We start from the raw sequence: 22,667 nt of genomic DNA, 5'->3' as shown, positions 1-22,667 counted from the left end.
GTAGGGGTCACTGGGGGTTTAAGCTCTAAATGAGAGAAGCTACCACTAATCTTATGATAGACCAATCAGATTTCTCATCTTTAAAAAAAAAAAAAAGATTCCTTGTCTTTATTGGCCCCTTTGTATATTGAGCACTTTTTTTATTTTTTATTTATTTATTTTTTTAATTAATTTTTATTGGTGTTCAATTTACCAACATACAGAAAAACACCCAGTGCTCATCCCGTCAAGTGTCCACCTCAGTGCCCGTCACCCATTCCCCTCCAACACCCGCCCTCCTCCCCTTCCACCACCCCTAGTTCGTTTCCCCGAGTTTGGAGTCTTTATGTTCTGTCTCCCTTCCTGATATTTCCCAACATTTCTTCTCCCTTCCTTTATATTCCCTTTCACTATTATTTATATTCCCCAAATGAATGAGAACATACACTGTTTGTCCTTCTCCGATTGACTTATTTCACTCAGCATAATACCCTCCAGTTCCATCCACGTTGAAGCAAATGGTGGGTATTTGTCGTTTCTTTTTTTTTTTTTTAATTAATTTTTATTGGTGTTCAATTTACCAACATACAGAAAAACACCCAGTGCTCATCCCGTCAAGTGTCCACCTCAGTGCCCGTCACCCATTCCCCTCCAACACCCGCCCTCCTCCCCTTCCACCACCCCTAGTTCGTTTCCCCAAATGAATGAGAACATACACTTATTCATATTCCCCAAATGAATGAGAACATACACTGTTTGTCCTTCTCCGATTGACTTATTTCACTCATCATAATACCCTCCAGTTCCATCCACGTTGAAGCAAATGGTGGGTATTTGTCGTTTCTAATTGCTGAGTAATATTCCATTGTATACATAAACCACATCTTCTTTATCCATTCATCTTTCGATGAGCACTTTTTTTAAATATTAGAGCAGAAATAAAAAATGTGGACTTTTTTTTTTTTTAAGATTTTATTTATTTATTCATGAGAGACACAGAGAAAGAGAGAGGCAGAGACACAGGCAGAGGGAGAAGCAGGCTCCATGCAGGGAGCCCCATGTGGTACTACATCCCGACACTCCGGGGACTCCAGGATCACGCCCTGGACTGAAGGCGGTGCTAAACTGCTGAGCCACCCAGGCATCCTAAAAATGTGAACTTGTATTAAGAATTTTGTGGATCCAATGACAACTGGATCTAAGAGATTTCCAGGGGCAATCCCAAGCTATAAAGAAAGAAATGGATGCCTATGGGGGGCCCTCTGTTAGGAATAGTCTCTGGTAATATTTGTAGTCAAAGAGTGCAAGGTAAAGCAATTTTTTTTTTATAAAGCTGTAACTACTTGAAGATTCCACGATGGAAAGGAACTGAAAGGGATATGAAATATTCTTTTAATTTTTTCAATTCCAGTACAGTTAGCATACAGTATTATATCAGTGTCAGGTGTACACCGATCATTTTAAGATGTCTAATTTTGAACATGAAAATAATACAAATTTGCAAAATTAGAAAAATAAAAAATCCAATAAAAAGAAAGAAAAATATCTATCTATTGAGTATTTGAAGAACAGATTATTTCAAGCACTAGGTGAAGCAAGAAACCAAGACTGAGGTGGAATTGGTTTTATAAATAAGACTGGAAGAGACTTTTCAAAAAAAATCAAAGGAGACCAGGGAAGAAAACTGTTTATTAAGCATCTGGTGTGTACCTACCTACAACCCTGAGAAACGGGTACATTTATACACATTGTACACTTTAGGAAACTGAAGTTCAGTTTAGAAGATCAGGCCTGGTGATCTGATTCTCCTGAGAGAGAGAAGGCCTGGTGTTAGAATTCTCCTGAGAAAAACCAAAATGATTCTTGTGTTGTGGATTAGGGTTCAGAGCAGGCTCTGGGGGTCCGCAGGTATAAAACTGACAAATCTTTGTCTTCAGGTGTTAAGTTTTCCCTCTTTATCATTTAGGACTACTGCTAGGATCTAGAAAACAATCTCGCAGAGATCTAAAATTAGCTGTTTGTGTGCAAAGCTTGGTTTCCATGGATAAGTAGTTTAAGTTGGTCTCACTTACCTACCTCTTATCATCGTTGCCTGGACTCTTCTTCTGAGTCTTGAATATAACTAGCAATTATCATTCTCAAGCCTGCCTGTTTACCTTATTCTAATTGTTGAGGTCCTCACCCTTTGTCAGCCACATGCCCATTCTGCCCTCTTGCGTTCCAAGGTGTTTCCGAGAAACTAAAGTGGATCACATATTTCTTAGCCAGACCACACTAAAAGATGTTTGCCATTGAAACCATTTTTATTTGGGAAAGCATTTTAAAAATGTGTTTAGGCTGGATAGGAGTCAGATGCTAACTCTCCATCATGAATTCACTTGGAATGAGGGATATTTCTGGATAAAAATAACAATCCTTAGCAAAATTCAAGAGCAATCTCCATGGACAGAGCTTCTTTCCCTTGAATTGTCTCCATTTATTTAAGATACTGGCTACCAGAGTTTCCTGGAAAAAACTCAATAGCTAGATCTCATTATTACTTTGTGGGGGGAAATAATCAGATTCTTGAAGAGAGATTATTTACAATAATAATATGGATTTTAATATGCACTAAATATTTTTGTCCTTTCCCTTTTTGAAGCAATGCCATTGAAACCTTATTTGATTTATTCATTGAGTTGGCAGCTTAGAGCTGTTAAATACCACACATTTTACGTTGACTTACCTCTTAGCATTGGCCACTGAAGTTGTCTCGATACCCTGCTGGGGTATAAAAGCTTGAGTAGAGTAACAATAACAATAGCTAACATTAATGAGATAATTTTTAATGCTTTAAAAAAAAGTCAATAGTGAATGCTATCTGGTGGGCCAGATAGTGCATGTGTTTTCTCCCTTTATCCCCACTGTAACACCACGAAGAGGTGATTTTATTATTCCCATTTTACAGATGAAGAAACTGAGAATGAAAAAGATTAAGTAATTCACTCAAAGACACACAGCTAGAAACTGTGAAGTCAGAATTTGAATCTAGGTTTCTAACAGAATGTGTTAAGTTGAGAACTCTGGGCAGAGAAAGAGGCACTTGGGTTCTAAGAATGGGTTTTCTAGGGGCGCCTGGCTGGCTTGGTCATTCGAGCATGTGCCTCTTGACCTGTTGTAAGTTTCAGTCCCACATCAGCTGTAGACATTACTTAAAATAAAAATCTTTAAAAATGGTGATCCACTGTCTTCTGTCCTCCGTTTTTAAAAAAGATTTATTTATTTGAGAGAGAGAGAGAGAGAGAGAGAGTGAGAGGGGCAGACGAGGAGAGAATGAATCTCAAGCACAGAGCTGGATGATGTTTGAACCCCGACCCACAACGTGGAGACCCACAACCTAGAGATCACGACCTCCCCAAAACAAGAGTCAGATGTTCAATTGACTGCATCCCCTGGGTGCCCTTTCTGTTCTCCATTTAAAAAATAAAATACAGAGTGTTCTAGATGTTCTTGTGAAATTGCTGGATCAGTAAATCAATTTTTTGCCAGCTTTAAGAAAAAGCAAAATTTCTACTGTGTTCTTGGAGTCATTTTTTCCCTAAAACTCCCAAGTGGATTTAGAATTCTGGTGTTAAAAGTGGTTCAGCTTCTTTGTTAGTGTGTTTTATCTGCTGGGTCATCTAGAGGAGAATAGTGAGTTATTCCTGCTGTAAGATGGATAGTTTTCCAGGCATTTGCTCTCTCTAGTATGTTTTTGCAGTCAAAATAGATGCATTCCCAAGAAATACTTATATTTTGTGACTCTTCATGGTTTATGGGACCTTGTTTAGTTCTTTTCAGTATGTTCCACCCTTATACCCTTGGCTCTCACAGTGCTCTTTTGGACTCTTCTTGTTCATTAATTAATTAATTCACTCATTACACAAATAGTTGTTTAGGGATGAGATTTCATATAGGAGAGCAGAATTCATCTAGCTTCAAAAACTTGAGTGAGAGAGTAAAAATAAGCACACAAATAAAGTATAGTATAATCTCAAGAGAGGGAGACGTTTACTTCTAACTGGGATGGAGGGAGTCACCAGGGAAAATTCTGTGGAATTGGTTTTAAGCTGGTCCATACAAATGGGATTTTGACTTGAGGGAATGAGAAGGAAATACATTCTAGAGTAAATGAGGAAAATATTGTAAAGCCGGAGATTTTTGGATTTAATTTGCTGACAGTGGGGAATTGAAAGTTTTAGAATAAAATTACAAATGGATATTTAGTAAGCATTTAAGATGTACTGGTCATTATGCATGTGTCAGGGAAATTAAACTCACAGTGAATGTGGACAGGATTGGCATGTTGGAGACTGGGATTAGGCAAATTAGAGAGATTATCAATTTATTAAGGTTTTGTGCAGTCTGCACAGTATTCAGAGGTCTTTGTGGTCAGATGTGGTTTGTATACTGCTCCTCCAAATAATAAGAATAGCCAATAATTATTTAGCACAGGTTGTTTGCCAGGCATTATCTAAGCACCATAAATATATTAACTCATTTAATACTCACTACAGCTCTATGAGATGGTTATTATTAGTAGTGTCATTTTACGGATGAGGAAATTGAGGCTGTATGAGGTTAATTAAATAATTTGCCCAAAAGTGCTAATGTGACATAAACATAGTAAAGTCTGGATTTGAACTTAGGTGATGTGACTTCAGACTGAGCTTGTAATTACCATGCTACTATAAAGCTCATGGAATCTAGGTTACTGAGCAAGAAATTTGGGAGAGTTTTCTAACATTACTATTTTCAGGGACACTCGGGTATGTAGAATATTCTTTGTAGGTATTCCTGGGCCTTTGTGTATTGATTGTTGTCAAAATCCCACATTGCTAGACATTAGAGCCAGGAGTCACAGTGTTTCCTGATTAGCTCCTGTGAAACACAAGTCCTTCTGCCTACTGGACTCATGGAAGGAGACAGATGACCAGAGCTCAGGGCCAGGCTTTGATGCCTGGATCCTGCCATTTTCAGCAGCCTGGGGTTTCCAGTGCTATTAGTCATATGCTAGTCTCTGAATTTTTTTTTTTTTTTTTTTTTAAGGAGAGAGAGAGAGAGAGAAGGTGTGTGCTTCTGCAAGTGGAGGCGGTTGGGAGGTAGAGGGAGAAGGAGAGAGAGAACTTTTAAGTAGGCTCCACAACCCTGAGATCATGACCTGAGCTGAAATCAGGAGTTGGATGTTTAACCAACTGAGACACCCAGGCACCCCCAGTCTCTACCAAATTTTTAATCTGAGGTATATTTGTTGTTTGAAAAATGCCTCCTCTTTGTAAGCATTGTTTTCCCAGATTTCAGTCTTAGAGTTTTAGTCCATATCTGCTCAAGAGGCTTGTCCACAAGCTTTTTTTTTAAAAAAAAATTTTTTTTTTTTTTATTTACTTATGATAGTCACAGAGAGAGAGAGAGAGAGAGGCAGAGACACAGGCGGAGGGAGAAGCAGGCTCCATGCACCGGGAGCCTGATGTGGGACTCGATCCTGGGTCTCCAGGATCGCGCCCTGGGCCAAAGGCAGGCGCCAAACCGCTGCGCCACCCAGGGATCCCTCCACAAGCTTTTTAAATTTTATTTTATTTTATTTATTTATTCATGAGAGACAGAGAGAGGGGCAGAGACACAGGCAGAGGGGGAACCTGGCTCCATGCAGGGAGCCTGACGTGGGACTTGATCTCAGGTCTCCAGGATCATGCACTGGGCTGAAAGCGGCACTAAACCGCTGAGCCACCCAGGCTGCCCTGTCCACAAGCTTTTTGAGATCAGGTATAACTCCATGGCAGTGTGAGTAACAGTTGTGGCGCCCCTTTTCACAGGCTTCCTTTCATCTCAGTTGCAAATGTTAGTGATTCTGAGGTGTTGCCTTGTTTTGAGATTTCTTGTGAGTAATGGTTGTGGGTGACCATCCTAAATTCTCATGAGTGAAGTAACCCTAAAGAGAGGCAGATCTAAAATCTTAATGAAGTTTAGAGTCTTGCTTTTTACAGGGCTTCCTTGTTGGTTTGGGGCCCTGCCTAATGGCTGTATGGAAGGGATATCCTGGGGGGTGCTAAATATGACTTTAAATGGCTCATTCTTTGTATAATAAATGATCTCTAAAAAAACCCCGAGTCACTCCCTCCTGCCAGCCTCTAACCACTTCCTATAAATGACAGCACACAGATCCATTTTAGTTTTGTTAAGTGAAAAATTCATTTTGTTTTCACAAAGGCAGTCCTTTCTCCCTCTAGACAAATGTACATACACACAAAGGCTGGAAACATGTAGAAAAATGGTGTATCCAAGGTATAGGGTGCCATCTTATGAAGAGCAAATGGCTTTGGATACCTTTCATTGTCTTCTCTAATAATAACAGTAGGTTCAGAATGTGTCTTGACATTCGAGTGCTTTGGATTTTTTATCTAGGTATTTTTGAATGGCACAAGCATGATATGTGATTTTCTAATTAAGATAGTTTTGCAATGGCTTCTGGTAGTAGAATAAGGTAGAGAAATGGCTTTTACTTTAGGAAATGAAAACATGGTAAAGATATTTATAAGACTGCAGAAAGACAGTTGTACAATGGTGATATAGGCAGCACTAGCACTGTGCTGTTCTATGTTGAAGTTCTTTCCTTAGAGCCGGGTGGGGCTGTGTACAAAGCCTTGTAAAGAGGAAGTATCCCAGACATATACATATCTAAGTTTAAGTTGATGTACTTAGTTTGCCAGAACATTTTAGTAAAGGAAGACAGTGTGATAAAATACATTGATTTAAAATCAGGCAGATAAAAGTTCAGATGTCAGTTCATCTTCTTACTTTGTGACTTTGGGCAAAATAACTTGACTTTTCTGAGCCCCAGTTTCTCTTTAAAAAATATTTTTTATTTATAATAAAACTTTAAAAATTTGAGTGTAGGTGACAAAATGTTGTGAGCCCCAAGTTCTTGATTTATAAAATATCCCCATTTATAATAATAATGTATAATATAACATTAATGCTAATAATATTGTCAGAGTTGAATGAAGTAACAGATGTGAAAGTGTTTTCTAGTTGCCACTCAATACATGTTAGCATATCATAGTATTAGTATAGTATATTATTATAAATGCCCTTCCAAGCAAGTACTTCTTCTTTGGCTATCAAAGCTCCGGGGCTTCTCCACAGCAAGGCGTGGGTCATTATCATCATCTTTGTGTCCACCGTGTCTAGCTTTATGCTCTGTGTTTTTAAATTGAATGAACAAAATGTTCTGTTTTGCAAGAGAGCCCTGCTCCAGAGGGAGCTCTGGTTTAGTCTCCCCTGGATTCCACTATCCATTTTCCTTCTGTTGCACTTATTCTTTTCAGCAAACACTAATACATTTCACATGTCAAGAAAAGTTCTCTTGACCCTACATCCCTCTCTTTGCTTTTGTTTTACAGCAAAGTTCTTGAGTATTTTTCACTTCATTCTCTCTTTTTTACATTTAACTTTTAAAAATTATATTTGAGGTATAATTGACACATTATATTAGTTTCAGGTGTACAACATAATACTTTGATATTTGCATATCTTGCAAAATGATTACTACAGTAAGTCTGGTTACCATCTGTCACCTTGTATAGATACCAAAAAGCTTTTTCCCCCCTTGTGATGAGCACTTTTAAGATACACTCTCTTCACAGCTTTCACATATGCAATCTATTAAAAAATTTTTAACTGTAGTCGCCATGCTGTTCGTCATAGCCCTATAAATCCCATTCTCTCATGAATCACTCCAGTCAGGTCTTTTCTGGCATCAAAACTCCCCTTATTAAAGTCACTAGCAACCTCCACATCCCTAAATTCAGTGGTCCGTTCTTTTTTTTTTTTTTTTTTTAAGATTTTATTTATTCATGAGAGACACACAAAGAGAGAGAGAGAGAGAGGCAGAGACAGAGACACAGGCAGAGGGAGAAGCAAGCTCCATCCAGGGAGCCCGATGTGGGACTTGATCCTGGGACTCAGGGTCACGCCCTGAGTCAAAGGCAGAAGCTAAACCACTGAGCCATCCAGGCGTCCCTCAGTGGTCCATTCTTGATCTTCATCATGACACATTAAGAGCTTTGGCAATGATTAATTACTACTTTCTTTTTTAAGATTTTATTTTTAGGTAATCTCTACACTCTACATGGACCTCAAACCTACAACCTTTAGCTCAAGAGTCACACACTCCCCCAACAGAGCTAGCCAGGTGCCCCTAATTACTTCTTCTTAAAACACTTCCTTCCCCTGGCTTCTGGGGCATCATGATTTTTTGGTTTTCCTAATCCACTGGTTTCTCTTTTGATGGTTCTTCCTCTTCCCTATCTAATGTTGTAGGGTTTTCCACACTTAGTCCATGAACTTCATCTCCTCTCTCTCTCTTCACTCCCCAAGTGATCTCACCTGATTTTCTGGCTTTAAAACTCATCCTGGGTCTCTCCTGGAACTCTAGATTCAGATATTCAGTTGCATATTCAAAGTTCTACTGGTATGTCTACTAGCATTTCAAATCTGCTATATCCAAAAGAGAATTTCTGCCTCCTCCTCAAAAAACCAAAAAACCAAAACAAAACAAAAACAACTACAACCACCAGTGAAGCCCAAACCCTTTGCTTCTCCAACGGTCTTTCCCATCTCAGGCAGTAGCAGTTCTGTTCATTCAGTTTCTCAGGCCTTAACTCTTAGTGCCAAGGCTCTGTCCATGGCTCTGTCCTCACCCCACATCCAGTCTATGAGCAAATTCTGATGACTCTTCCTTTATAATTTATCCAGAATATGACCACATCTTGCCAGCTCTAACACCACACTCTGGTCCCAGCTATTGTTTCTCAGCCACCAGTTTTCACTTACATTGTTGTAATGGCATTTTAACTAGTGGCCCTGCTCCCATTCTTGCCTCTTAATAGTCTCTTCTCAGTTTAGCAGCAAGGGGGGTTCTTTTTAAAATCGTGTCACACACTCACACAAAACTTTCCAAAGGTTTCCTACTTCATTTAGAATAAAAGCCAGAGTCTTTACAAGTGGCCTATACAGATGTAGGTGATCTGATAATCTCTCTTGCTTCATCTCTTGACATTCTCCCCTTTTCTCTGTGGGCTCCAATCAATATAGTTTTCCCCATGTTCCTTGAACACACCAAATCTACTTTTGCCCTTTGCACTTGCTTCTTAAAAAATTTGGCTCATCTTTTCTCTAGATAGCCATATGATTGGTTTGCTCATATTCTTTAGGTCTCTGCTTAAATGCCATCTTATTAGAGAAGCCTTCCCTGAACATCTTATATATAAAATGGGAAACTTGACCCTACTGACACTCCCTTCTCCTCTTCATCTCTTTTGGTGTTCTCCATTATATTTGTCTGACAAACTGTATATGTGCTTGTTTGTGTTTACTTTCCATCTTCTTCTACTCATATATAAGCCTCATGAAAGCAAGGTCTTTGTTTTGTTCACTACTACATTCCCAGTATCTAGAACAGAGCCTGAAACAGAGTAAACAGTAAATATTGGATAAATGAGATATGGGTTCGCACAAAATTATAGATGATCTGGATGCCAGATTAAAATATATTGCATTTGTTCACCTATCAAGGGCCCTTTATTATCCCTTTGTTTAATAGATTATTCAAATCTAAAACACTTCCTCTTTTATTTATTTTTCTTATAGCTCTAAACAAATAAAGGAATGAACCACCTGAGTGGCTCAGTTGCTTAAGTGTCTGACTTTTTTTTTAAATAATAAATTTATTTTTTATTGGTGTTCAATTTACCAACATACAGAATAACACCCAATGCTCATCCTGTCAAGTGCCCCCCTCAGTGCCCGTCACCCATTCACCCCCACCCCCCGAGCGTCTGACTCTTGATTTCAATTCAGGTCATGATCTTAGGGTTGTGAGATGGAGCCCCATGTCCAGCTCTGCACTAGGCATTGAGCCCCCCTGCCTAAGATTCTTTCTCTCTCCCTATTCCCCCCAAATAAATAAGGGTAACTTTATGGATATTAAAACAATTTGTGTTTTTAAGGCTTTTTTTGTGAGAGAATACAGCATATTTACATACCATAGTATAAAAGGCACCATAGGAATAAATAAAGAACTAGTTTGTTAGTAGGAGAAGCTATAACTCTTCCCCGAGGGAAAGGTGTCACAGAGGATGTTAGATGTGCTCCTTGCTATTGGGTCTTCTCTGTTATGTTTTGTATCCACACTTCATTTTATAAAAAATCTCTTCAGAGAAAAGTAGATGACAAGAGGAACAGTGGTACAAGGAGGCCTTTGCATATTCAACTTAGGCTGTGTGAACTTCTTTCCAGGTTTTCAGTGTGTTAGGTTTATTGAAGTATATTTTATGTACAACTAAAGTCACCATTTTGGGTGTACAATACAGTGGATTTTGACAAATGCATACAGTTTAAGGAATCATTACCACAAAAAGTTCCCTTGTGTTTTTTGTAGTTTGTTCCTTCCCTCACCCCCAGGCCTTGGCAACCAGTTACCTGCTTTCTGTCCTATGTATAGTTTTGCTTTTCTAGAATGTCACGTGGATGGAACCATACAGTATGTAGCCTTTTGTGTTTGGCTTCTTCCATGTAGCACAGTGCTCTTGAGAGTCATCCAGGCTGTGGTAGCCGTAGGTTGTTCCTTTTTTATTGCCATGTTGTAGTCCATTGTATGGACGCCCTGTGATTTGTTTATTAGTCCACCAGTTCATGGATTTTGGGCTGTTTCCAGATTTTCATTATTTTGAATAAAGCTGCTCTTAGTTTACATACAGGTTTTTCTGTGAACACAATGTTTTCACTTTTCTTGGGTAAATCCTAGGAGTGATATCGCCCGATCATTTGGTATGTGTATGCATCACTCTATAAGAAATTGCCAAACCAGAGCAGTTGTGCCGATTGACACCCTCACCAGCACTGTATGAAAGTTCCAGTTGCTTCATATCCTTGCCAAGACTTGATATAATCGATCTTTTTAATTTTAGTCCTTCTAGTAGGTATGTGGTGGTAAAGTGTTTTCAGTTGCTGCTACAGCCTCCGTATCAGGTTTTCATTTGTCAGCAGGCCTTAGTTTTGTGGAAGGCATTGTTTTCTACTGTCATTGAGCAGCTATTCCCCGTATCCCCTTGGGCAGCTAGTGGTGGATTTTCCAACTCTGAAAACACTGGTTTTTTTTGTCCTCCTCGTTCATCTTCATCACGCCGTGATGTCAGATCTATCTCCTGGAGCTTGCTGTGTATGTGATGCTCTGGCGCCTCTCCTCCTCCTCCTAGGCCGTGGGTGTGGAAGGGTTGGCCCGACTGGCCAGGGTACTACATGGACACTTGAAATACGTCCTTGTGTACTTTTAACTCCTCCCCACAAGTGATTGCCCAGTAATTCTGTGACTTTTTTCTTTTGGCTTCATCCTGAAGCCTGGCGTTCCAGCCTGGCGGGGAATGGAAAGTTAAGAGTGTGACGTCCTCTGACACCCCCCCTTCTTATAGATGGGTCTGAGGTTTGTTTGTTTAAGCTGGACAGAGGATGCCAAAGATAGAAATTTGAGTCAGCCCAGCACTAGCTTAGGCGCTCCTTTTCACTCTCCTGGTTCCTCCTTCCCCTCCCCCCTCTGGCCAGTTGTTTCCTGGGCTTTGTCTGAGAAACACTGTGCGGTGTCAGCCCCATCTAGGGCTGCCCTTCAGTCAGGGGCGAGATGGAGGAGAAGCCGCCAGGAAGTTTCTGACAACACTGTGCTGGGGGCCGCCGCCTCTGTGCTGACAGTTCGGGACAGGACAGCAGTAACCTCAGGAGAAAGGCATTCGGAGGCCTGCGCCGCAGAGCTGTGGGCTTGTGGCTCAACTCAGGGGAGGAGGAAAGCGGGCCTGGAAATGCCGCTCTTAGATTCATCTTATTTGCCATCAACCATCTTTATTTTGACTCACATTCTTGGGATTGCCGGTGTCCTGTACTGGAAGAGATGTGCCAGAGGCAGAGCAGGTAATGTGTGAACCCAGTTATTCTTTAAATCTACTGGGGGGGCGTTTGAGGGTGGGCTAAATGACGAGGGCTTCCCAGTGGCTATCCTTAAAGGGCCAGTACCTCTTCTCAGCTGGGGTGCTGTGAGACTTTATGCGTGTTTGGACCTACTGAGGAAACTGGGCCACCCTGGGACTAGTTTGAGACCTGGACTCTTCCCTGGTCTGTGCAGCTGTCTGCTGGAGGGTGCTGGTTTGATGAGGTGATGTCTGGACTCCAAGCTGAGGGAAGTGGCAACTGTGCTGACTTGGGTCCTTCCTCAGAGAGTCAAGCTCTTCCTTTCCCTACTTTCTCACAATCTCAAAGTGGCTTCTGGATCTCTGTCTTTAACCAAACACATACAGTGATTCTATCATCCTTTTAGGTAGAGATAGGACAAAACTTGTGGGATTAGAGAAGTTTCTGGATTTGGTGTATTTTCAGATAAGTAAAGACAGAGGAGGAAAGGCCAGTGAGAGGAAGGGGTGAGTGGTGTCCCCCCTACCAAGGTGCCTCTGTTCTCTTTGGTAGATTAAAATTGTTCCTTTCCCTTCAGGCAGCAGTAGAGTTTACTTGTTTATCTAAGTCATCCTGTTCTATGCAATGAAGTTAACTATTCTTTTCCCCAGGGAGTCAGGCCCTGATTTAAAAAAAAAAAAAAGCAGACCCTTCTTTCTCCTCGTATTTGGTATTAATTACATTATATGCCTTTGATTTCTAAAAGCCCAGTGCAGGAATCAGCCTCATGTTTAGCTAATTCTGAATCTCCATGGTTGAGGACTAATAAAGACTGGCTTCTCCTGGAGTCCACCCTCTAATCACAGTGCCTTCAGGACTGTCCTTGTGATCTGCCTACTACCTTCAAACCAAAGTATTCAGATACTTGTTCCTTTGTGTCTTACAAGTTAAGATGGAGATTTGATGACTTATTACTTCGCTTTCTATTAAAAGTTCATGAATGCTTGACAGAATTAGAATTAGATTCAGTCATTCCTCAGTGTCCTTTCCAGTAAGTCCCAGAAAAGCTTTTGACTAAATATTCAGATCCCAGCATGTGTCTATATCAGCAAAAACAGACATTTAGAAATATGTTTAGCTTGTGTGGTGATGTGTTTAAGGAGATAGCCCAAAGTGACTTTCCTGAAATGTAAGCCTGTACTGGATCTTAGAAAGAAAGGAGCAGACAGGCATGAATTATTTGGCCCTATATACTATTTCATATGCAATGAGAAAGTAATTGCCATCTAGAAGGAGCCTGCTCCTTTCCTTTCCCTGTGCACGGTAGTAATGACATTTTTAAACCACTAATTGATTAATATTTTAAAAGTTTATCTTCAGTATAGGATTTTCTATGATACTTAGGAGTCAGAGCCCTATCTTTCAAGTGCTTTCTTTTTTATGTTTTAGAAAATGTATTTTGTAAACATCCATAAAATGCATTGAAATAAAAAGAAAAATAAATTGTAAAAGTTTTTTATTTTTGTGAAACAACTTTGGTTCTAGTACCTAATAGTTGGGAAGGTGCCGCGTTCATTTATCTGTAAAACTGGAGCAGGGGTTTTATAATTGGAGATTACAGATACCAGAACTTCTGTAGAAGTGTTTAAGAGATTCTGTACCCAGATAAATTAAAATAAATTAAGATTTATTTTAATTTCAATTTTGGGATGTATTTTATCTATTTAAAATGTTTTTAAAAGTAACACGTATGTGGGATGCCTGGGTGGCTCAGTTGGTTAATTGTCTTTGGCTCAGGTCATCCAAGCCCTGAGCCCTGAATTAGGCTCCCTGCTTAGAGGAGAGCCTGCTTCTCCCTCTCTAACACTCTCCCTGCTTGTGCTCTCTCTCTGTCAAATAAATAAATAAAATCTTAAAAAAAAAAATAAAAGTAACACGTATGCTCTAATATACTACCTGCCAGTTGGATATCACCAATAAAGTTTCTCCACCATCTCTAAGTACATATTTAAACTCCTTATGAATGTTTATTAAAAAAGTGAAATTTGTATCTTTTTATCTGGTCTTTTTTTTTTTTTTTTTTTTTTTAAATTGGAAATGTTTCCCTATTGCAGAACATACTACAGAACATAGGTCCTGTGCCTGGTTAATTCTAGGTAAGGCTCAGGTGCTCAGTCCAAAACAGTGAATGGGTTACACATTGCTAAGTGATGACACTATAACACTGGGCCGAGTGTGTACTAAAAGATTTTGTGCTTCTTGTCCCACATTTCTAGTCATATTTACGTATTGTAAAGGATGTACACAATTTTAGATGTCCAAAGTATTTGACATTGAAACAAATATTTCTGCTATTCTTTCAGGGTCTTGTATCAATTTTTTTGAATAATATCCTGAGATTACCAGGCACACTGTGAAACTACTACTGTTTGTTGCTATTTGTATGAACGAGTTTTTAAAAAAGGATTCACTCTGATAAAGTGCAACTTAGAAATAGACTGGATACCAAAGGATATGACTGTAATTAATTAATCTCTAATTTTAATCAAAATTACTTGAGTGGTTATATCATTTAGCTTTAAAATATGCAACACAGGGGGATCCCTGGGTGGCACAGCGGTTTGGCGCCTGCCTTTGGCCCGGGGCGCGATCCTGGAGACCCGGGATCGAATCCCACGTCCGGCTCCCGGTGCATGGAGCCTGCTTCTCCCTCTGCCTATGTCTCTGCCTCTCTCTCTCTCTTTCTCTCTCTCTCACTGTGTGCTTATCATAAATAAATAAAATTTAAAAAAAAAAATAAAAAAAATAAAATATGCAACACAAATTTGAACCCATAAAATTGATTTATACTATTAAACACTGCTTTTATCTTTATTATTTATTTATTAATTATTATTTTTTAAAGATTTTATTCATTTATTCACAAGAGCCACAGAGAGAGAGGAAGAGGGAGAGAGAGAGAGAGAGAGAGAGAGAGGCAGAGACACAGGCAGAGGGAGAAGCAGGCTCCATGCAGAAGCCTGGCATGGGACTTGATACCAGGACTCCAGGATCACATCCTGGGACAAAGGCAGGCTCTAAACCGCTGAGCCACCCAGGGATCCTTTCTTTATTTTTTTAAAATACTGTTTTTATATGTTCTATATGTTGAGTTGCATATAAGATTTGTTTGAAAAAGTGATTGTAGAACATACAACCTATGGACTATTCACTGTGTTGGTAACAGGTATTCTTTTTTAAACTGGAGGTTACCTCTTTTTGTAACTTAGGCCCATTAGTCCCAATTCAGCCTGGCAAAGATCAAGTTCTTTCTCTTCTAGGTGTCAGGCTTGCTTAATTGCTTAGGTTTGAAGGCTATCTTTGCCAGTCCTTCCTTCTCCATTTACTATATATGATTCCCTAACTCCTTATTATTCCCATTGGACAGTTAAATTGATTGGTTTTGCTTTGAAAATTTGGAGGCCAGGTGTGCATGTGGAGAGGTGAAGGGAGTACAGCAGAAGTGTGGGGAAGGAGTCATGGATCACTATTCCTTCATTTTCCTAGATGTTATGGGTCCATTGGTGAGTTCTGTTTACAGAACCAGAACTTAGGACCACGTTCCTAAGTCACAGTCTCTTCAGCAGTTGTTTTTTTTTTCTTCAGCAGTTGTAAACAAGATACAGGAAGACATAGACAGTTTGTATTGAAGTCATAAAACACTCATAAGATAGAACTTTGCTTTCAATTAGTATTTAGATTTTTAAATAGTCTTCAAAATACCTTGCCCACACTTACATTCACATATATTATCTTTTATTCCAAACACTTCCTAATGTTTTAGTTTGCATCCTCATGTTTAGGGCTGTTGAAACAATCTATTTCCCCCATACTCCTTCCCACCCCCACCTGTGTTCCAGCTGTAGCCAGAGTTAACTTTCTAAAATACAGAGCTGTCTGTATCACTCTCCTGCTTAAAATCCTTCAGTGCTTCCCCTCTGCTTTTAAGAAGAAAGTTCAAACCTTTCAGGATGACATAAAAGTGTTTTTATGGGGCGCTTGTCTGATTTGGTGGGTAGAGCATGTGACTCTTGATCTCGGGGTTGTGAATTTGAACCCCATGTTGGTTGTGGCGATAACTTTAAAAAAAAAAGGTGTTTTTATGATCTGCTCCCTGCCTATTTCACTAGTTCTATTTCCTGTCTTGGCCTTACAAACACCTAGTACTCTAGCATCATTTAAAAACTTGTAGTTCTCTACCCCAAATGCCCATATCCTCTTTTCAACTGGACTAGTTGATTCCTGTCCTTCAAGGTAAGTAGTTAGAGCCTCTGGAAAGCATTCCTCCACTGAAGTAAGAGTTCCTCTTTTGTGGGTCAGTGGCACTGTGTTAGTGCTTCTTATTCAAACCTGTATTGTCATCTTGTTCTGCTTGTCTGTCTCTCTCTCTCTCCACTAATGACAGTCTATTAGTGTGTAAGATTTTTAAGAGCAGGGACACTTACTCATCTCAGTTTCTCAAGTGTCTGAGACAAAATAGCTGTCAGTAAATGTTACTTGAACAAATAAATTGAAAGGATTAAGATAGTATTCGATATAAGCTGTAGCAGGGAACTTGTCCTATTCATTTATACCTATAGGGCTTGGCTTAGCTTGACATGTGGGCCCCAAGGTAGGTGCTTCAGTATGAATGATATAGAGCTGCCCTGTGTTTTAGTTTATTAATATCTCACATCATGATAACATAAACAGGAAAAAAGCTTTATGGTTCCTTGAGAAGTACATTTTAATTTTTGTGTGTTTACCAAAGGAAAAATGTGTCCCTTTCTATGGTCTTGTTTTTTTAATCTGCAAAATAAAAAAGTTGGACAGTCCAGTTTCTTAAGGTTCTTTCCATTTTCCAACATCCCACTAGGCAGACCAGCTATAATCCCTGGATCTGGACCATATGAACATAGTGCAATCTAAGATAGCATCATCTATCTATCTATCATCTATCTATCTATCTATCTATCTATCTATCTATCTATCTTATCTATCTTTTCCTTCCTTCCTTCTTCCCTTTCCTTTCCTTCTTTCCTCTCCTGCATCTCCTTTCTTTTTTTTTTGCATCCCCTTTCTCTTTTCTTTTCTTTTTTCTTTCCTTTCCTTTTCTTTTCTTTTCTCTTTTTTCTTTTCTTTTTTCTTTTCTTTTCTCTTTTCTTTTCGTTTCGTTTCGTTTCTTTTCTTTTCCCTAAATCAGCTCCATCACACCTTTGAGTCTGTTAACCTTAAGATCAGTAATAAATGCTGATACAGTACATGAATTGCTGATATCACCCCTCTAGACACTGCTATGCCTTTAGTTTTCTTGAACTTCAGTATAAGACATAGGAGTTGTCATTACATTTTGTCCTGTGAGATTTGGTGTCACCTTTTGAGATTATTATGACATTAGCTGAGCATCCTCCATTCATCTTATCTAAAAATTTGTTAGGCATGTAACAGGTACTCGGTAAATTAGTAAACAGTCATATATCTAATATATTTTTACTCTGATAACTAAACCATTAGCTGTTTTTGTTTTTGTGTGTGTGTGTGTGTGTGTGTGTGTGTGTGTTTTTACCATTAGCTGTTTTAATCAAGGTGGAAGCCTTGCCTTTTTTCTTTCCTTAGCTATTCTTTATAGATCTGTGCAGTGTGTAGGAAGACCACTAAACTTGGTGTCAGGAGCCATGGATTCTAAGTCCTGGCTCTTCTGCTGACTACATGAGATGTTAGACAGTCAGTTACTTCCTCTGCACCTCAAATTTCCCTTTGAATGAGAAGATTAAAGACTAAGGTCTCTAATTTCCTGTGGCTTCTGGCAGTGCAATCATTTGGCCTTTACTTGGATGTGACATGGAGTTGTGGTTGAGGGTCTGGATCAGACTGCCTGTGTTATCATCCTAGCTCTGCCACTGCTGATGGATTGACGTCAGTCTGTCTGGGTTTGAGCTTCCTCCTCTGTAAGGGGGGTTAATAATACTGCATGGTTGGTTTGAGTTAGTTTTAAGAATACATTCTGCCCATAGTAAGGACTATATGATTGTGGGCTTTATGTATGTATGTATGTATGTATGTATTATTATTATTATTATTAGTAGTAGTAGTAGTAGTAGTAGTAATATCTACACCCAACGTGGGGCTTGAACTCACAACCCTGAGTTCAGGGGTCACATGCTTTTGCAGCTAAGCCAGCCAGATGCTCCAAGGACTATATAATTTGTTTACTCTACTCATGATGCTTTTTCCACAAAAGGAATCATTGAGGATATAGTAATTTCCTGTATGCTGCACGGACAAAGTATAAATATTTGTCTTTACAGTTGGGAATGAAGAAATGTGAAAAAAGCCAATGTGGGAGTATGCAAAAAGTTAGTGATATATTATGAATTATTGTCTTACATTTTAGAAGGAAAGACTCTGTGTCCACTTCAGTATCCTTAACAGTAGGTGATTCTGGCATTTAAGGAAATAAATGTATAGCTTCGATTTCCTGTGCTATTGTAAGAAAGTCAGTGCTTGTAAATTCTCCAATAACTTCTAGCCGTGTATGGAAATACTGACTTGAATTTCTTCCTTTCACTCAACGTTTTATTTTTTATTTTTTTCCCCATTCAACATTTTAAATATCTACAGGTAGCAGCCAGATTCTCTTTTTCCTGCCCCTGACATCTCTGGACACCCAATGACCTATGACATGACTAAAAGCTGGGCAAAAAAAGGGGGGATGACCTGGGTAATCACTACTCAGGCGGGTCTCCTCTGAATTAAGAGCTGACTGTCTTAATCAAGGTCTTGCTATCAGCAGTAGCTTCCCTTTTGAGGCTCAGGACCTCTTAGGAGGAAAGGCCTGCCTCCTGGCAGTCAGACTGACCTCATCCCTAAGACTCTCCACCCTAACTTCATCAGTCTGTATTGCCTTCACAGGACATAGATTCTGTTTGGGGGATCCCTGGGTGGCACAGCGGTTTGGCGCCTGCCTTTGGCCCAGGGCGCGATCCTGGAGACCCGGGATCGAATCCCATGTCGGGCTCCCGGTGCATGGAGCCTGCTTCTCCCTCTGCCTATGTCTCTGCCTCTCTCTCTTTCTCTCTCTGTGACTATCATTAAAAAAAAAAAAAAAAAAAGATTCTGTTTGGATCCCAGGGGAGTGAGGAGCAGGGAGGAGGCTTTGGTTTACATTTTTCAAACCTTTCCTGGTGATGATTATTTTGACTTTTAGAGACTCTGGAATTATTTAGTATTTCTAAAAATTATCTCACATTATTCATTTGGGATATGCCTTAAATCTCTAATTGGCTATAGTCAAATATTTCTGTTTCTTAATCTTCTGAGGAATATTCCGCCACCTTAAATATCCAGCCCCCTCATGGCAGTGTAGTTATTCTGGATTAGGTCCCTGTCAGAAACAGTAGGGTGTAATAGGAAGTGTAGCTTTGGAGCTGGACAAATGGATATGTAATATTGGTCAAGTTATTTAGCCTTTAAAATTTTTTTTTAATTACTTAGAAAGAAAGTGATAGAGAGCGAGCATGTGAATGGGGGAGAGAGGAGGTGTTGCTGAGGGAGAGAGAGTCCTAAACAGATGTGGAGCTCCATCTCACGACCCTGAGATCATGACCTGAGTTGAAACCAAGAGTCGGATGATTAACCACCAGCTGTGCCACCCAGGCACCCTCAAGTTACTTAGCCTTTTTAAAGTATTAAAAAACAGTTATGGTAGATGCTGAATTAATTTTAACTTAGGTTATTGAGCACCTTCAAAATGTGTTAGAGACCAGGATATGAAGACCGAAGATACAAGACTCAAGAAATTTAAATCAGATAAAGGAAAAGGTTACTAAGTATGAATCAGGAGACATTTATTCCTTTTTCTTCTCTCTTCCCTATTTCTTATGCATTTCTCTTCTTAGGACAAGGTAAATTCTAGGAGGACCCTTTCTGTCCAAGACTGACTAAGAAAAGTCTAATATGAAGAACAAACTGAGTAGAGTTGTCTCAGGTTATCGGGGTGACTGGGAGCTTAGTCAAGGAGGGATAAAGTCAGCTGTGAGTCCCGTTATTAGTAAGTAGTAACAGGATTATTAGCAGTTTGTAGGTGGGAGGGCTACCCGGTAGGGAGTGAAGAAAGCTGTCAGGGTACTGAGGCAGGTCTCAGGGCTTGTTTAAATTGAGTGGCCTCTAGGCAAGCTCACGTTTACTCTTTTTCACTTGCAGTCTTTGGGGCTAATCTCTTCGAACTGGCTTTCCTGGGTGTTGCCCCTCCCTCCCTGCCTTTAGGAACAGGATTGGAAGTAGCATTAGCCTGAAGAAGTCATTCTATTTAGGGAGCTGGGGCGGAGGGCCAGTGATTAGGCCCTTATCTGCAGTGGAGCCTTTCTGAGTAGTGTGGGGCCAGGATCGGCATGGCTCTCCTGCCTTCAACAGAGACTCAGCTTTTCTAACCCCTGGTTGGATCAGAAGTGTGAAGAAGCGATAGATGGGCTGGGCCATCCGAATGAAAAAGCCCTTCATTGTGTTCCTTCAACATTCCAGTGTCTGGTACAATTAGCCAGGACTCAGAAAACAAGTTGGACAAACAAGCAAGCCGCCTTCCACTGATGGATAAAGGGGTCGCTGGCACTGCTGAGTTAAGTGCACTGACTGCAGAGACAGGGTGGGAGGCTCTGGGAGGAGGAAGGGGACTTGGGGATGAGGTTCCTGGCTGGATGAGGAGAAAGAATGGAGCAACAAGCAAACAGTATTTTTGAAGTTGATGAAATCTGCCCTGCTGATCTACCTGAGAGACTGGCTGGGGCAGGGCTACTCTGAGAAGTAGGTGGGGTCATTGAGGAGAGACTGTGACTCTTCCCTTCGGGCAGCTGTAAATGTGGGGAAATGAAGCTCCATTTAGAATCTGGGAGTCTGTCGGCAGTGGACAGCGTATGGGATTCACTCCGTTATAGTCTCTCCCATTGTGGGACCTTCTCAGTTGGTTAACACTTCATATGTACTTCTGCCTGAGAAGAGGCCAGCCAGAGGAGCAGTTTGTTGGGCAACGGCTGCACTGTTCCTGACTTGGCAGTAAGCCGTCCTACCTTACCAGCTCTCCTGCAGCTGTCTAAGATTTGCCAGGTCACAAACTTCGGCTCTGCAAATGGAGGGTTACCCAAAGACCAGCCTCCTCCTACCTGTTCAGGCTTACTCAGTAACTTGGCTGGACTTTTTCACATGAATCTCCTATCTCCATCTGCTGCCTTTGGTCTGAAAACACTGAGCTGGTGCCACTTTTGAATGGGATGCTCTTTGTCTGAAGACCTGAACCCAGCTTTTGGAAGTGCTCTAGGGAGGAGCTTCCTCTCTGACCTCAAGGGGAGGAGGAGGTCATTAGGAAGTGGTGGGTGGAGCCACGTCTCTACTTCTGCTGTCTCTCTTTGCTCATCGAATAGCCCTTTGGCTAGCTGTCTCTGTTTACCTTGAAGACTTTTTGGAGGAGCTGCAGAGGGTGCACGAACCACTAGCCGGAGGTTCTTTGGAACACCCTCCTTTTGGGTGGGGTCAGCAGACACAAGAGTGCCATGTGGCCTAGTTACCAAGATGAGCACGAGTTCAACGCCCACCTGGTTTGCCGCATGTGCTGTATGGGTTAGTATGTGAAGTTTTTTCCTTGTCTGGGCCTGTGTATACCAAGTAGCTCTTGCTGTCATCAACTCATAGGAATATATGGGCTTTGAAGTCTTGCAGATGTTACAACTTCTGGGCTTGTTAAAATGTTCAGGGGAAGAGACTGGGGTGCTCTACTTCCTGGGGAACTTTTTAAGCTTGTAGACTGGCAGTTGAGAGCCTGAGCTTTGGGTGTGGGACTTTTTTATAGAGACTGAATTCATGCTCACGCTTCTTTTTGCCTGTATCAGGAAACTACTTTTAAGTTATGTTGCATAGTTCTGAAAGTCCAGGGTGTATTTTTAGCAGAAGTTGGTTGGTTACGGAGTCCACCTCTGAGTGGACTGGAAGGGGGGTGGGTGGAGAGGAGGAGTCATGGCCTGGGTTTCCTCTTTCACTTACTCTCTTCTGCCAGCTGTAGGAGGTAAGAAGGCTCCAAGGTGGTCTGGGGATGGAACCTAAAAACAAATTGTAGGCTAGGGAGGAGTGTTGTATGGGCTGTGACTTAGATCTCCCTGGATAAAGGACAAGAGTTCATTAAAATCATGTTCTGTGACCTTGAGCAAGTGGCCCAGCCTTTTTGGCCACAGGTTTCTTTGGCTTCCAAACAGCAGGGTATGTAGACTGGTACTGGAATGAGATATCAATTTATCAAGTTCTTGGTAAAATGAAAAAGGTAAGGAGAAGGTAGTGTGCTTTTCATAAAGGGGAACTCATTTAAATAACTGTCCTTTACTCTGGAATCCCTCTTCCTACTTTTCTGGTGTTAAAGTGTCCTTTATTTATGAAAGAATGGTTCTTAGGTGGTAGCTTGGTTTTAGATATCCCTACTTAGCAAAAGAAAAGGTTGACAGCTTTATGTTAGATTTTCCAATTTATTTTGGAACTTTTACTGGTTTGTAAAATCTGAGTTTGGAAGCTCCTGGATTGATCACTGACTTTGATAATCAAAGTATCTTTGATATTATACTCTCGAGTCTCCAAAGCAGAACAAAATCATGACCCAAATAGGCAGGTTTTCACTAAAATTGAAATCGTCAGCTGTTTCATCGAGAGGAGAGGGCAGAAGAAATTTCAAAAGGGGTGTAGCA

General features: G+C 40.4%; 1 protein-coding gene across 28 annotated transcripts in view; it reads left to right on the top strand.

Annotated features, from left to right (window-relative positions):
- Positions 1 to 22,667, top strand: part of MACF1 (microtubule actin crosslinking factor 1) — a 337,622-nt gene that overhangs the window by 95,734 nt on the left and 219,221 nt on the right. For 20 of the 28 annotated variants that reach the window (XM_072723758.1, XM_072723764.1, XM_072723747.1 and 17 more), the window contains exon 1: positions 11,334 to 11,955. The exons of 5 other annotated variants lie outside the window; for them this stretch is intronic. In XM_072723758.1, coding sequence (XP_072579859.1) covers positions 11,466 to 11,955 — 490 coding nt within the window. In that variant the 5' untranslated portion in view covers positions 11,334 to 11,465. Of the gene's footprint in view, positions 1 to 11,333; positions 11,956 to 20,218; positions 21,559 to 22,667 lie in introns of those variants that run through there. 3 more of the 28 variants (XM_072723772.1, XM_072723771.1, XM_072723767.1) reach the window with 2 other exon arrangements.

This window comes from Vulpes vulpes, chromosome 10 (genome assembly GCF_048418805.1).
Source record: "Vulpes vulpes isolate BD-2025 chromosome 10, VulVul3, whole genome shotgun sequence".
NCBI lineage: Eukaryota > Metazoa > Chordata > Mammalia > Carnivora > Canidae > Vulpes > Vulpes vulpes.
Note: the sequence above shows the minus strand (reverse complement) of the source record. Positions and strands in the feature narration are given on the sequence as shown.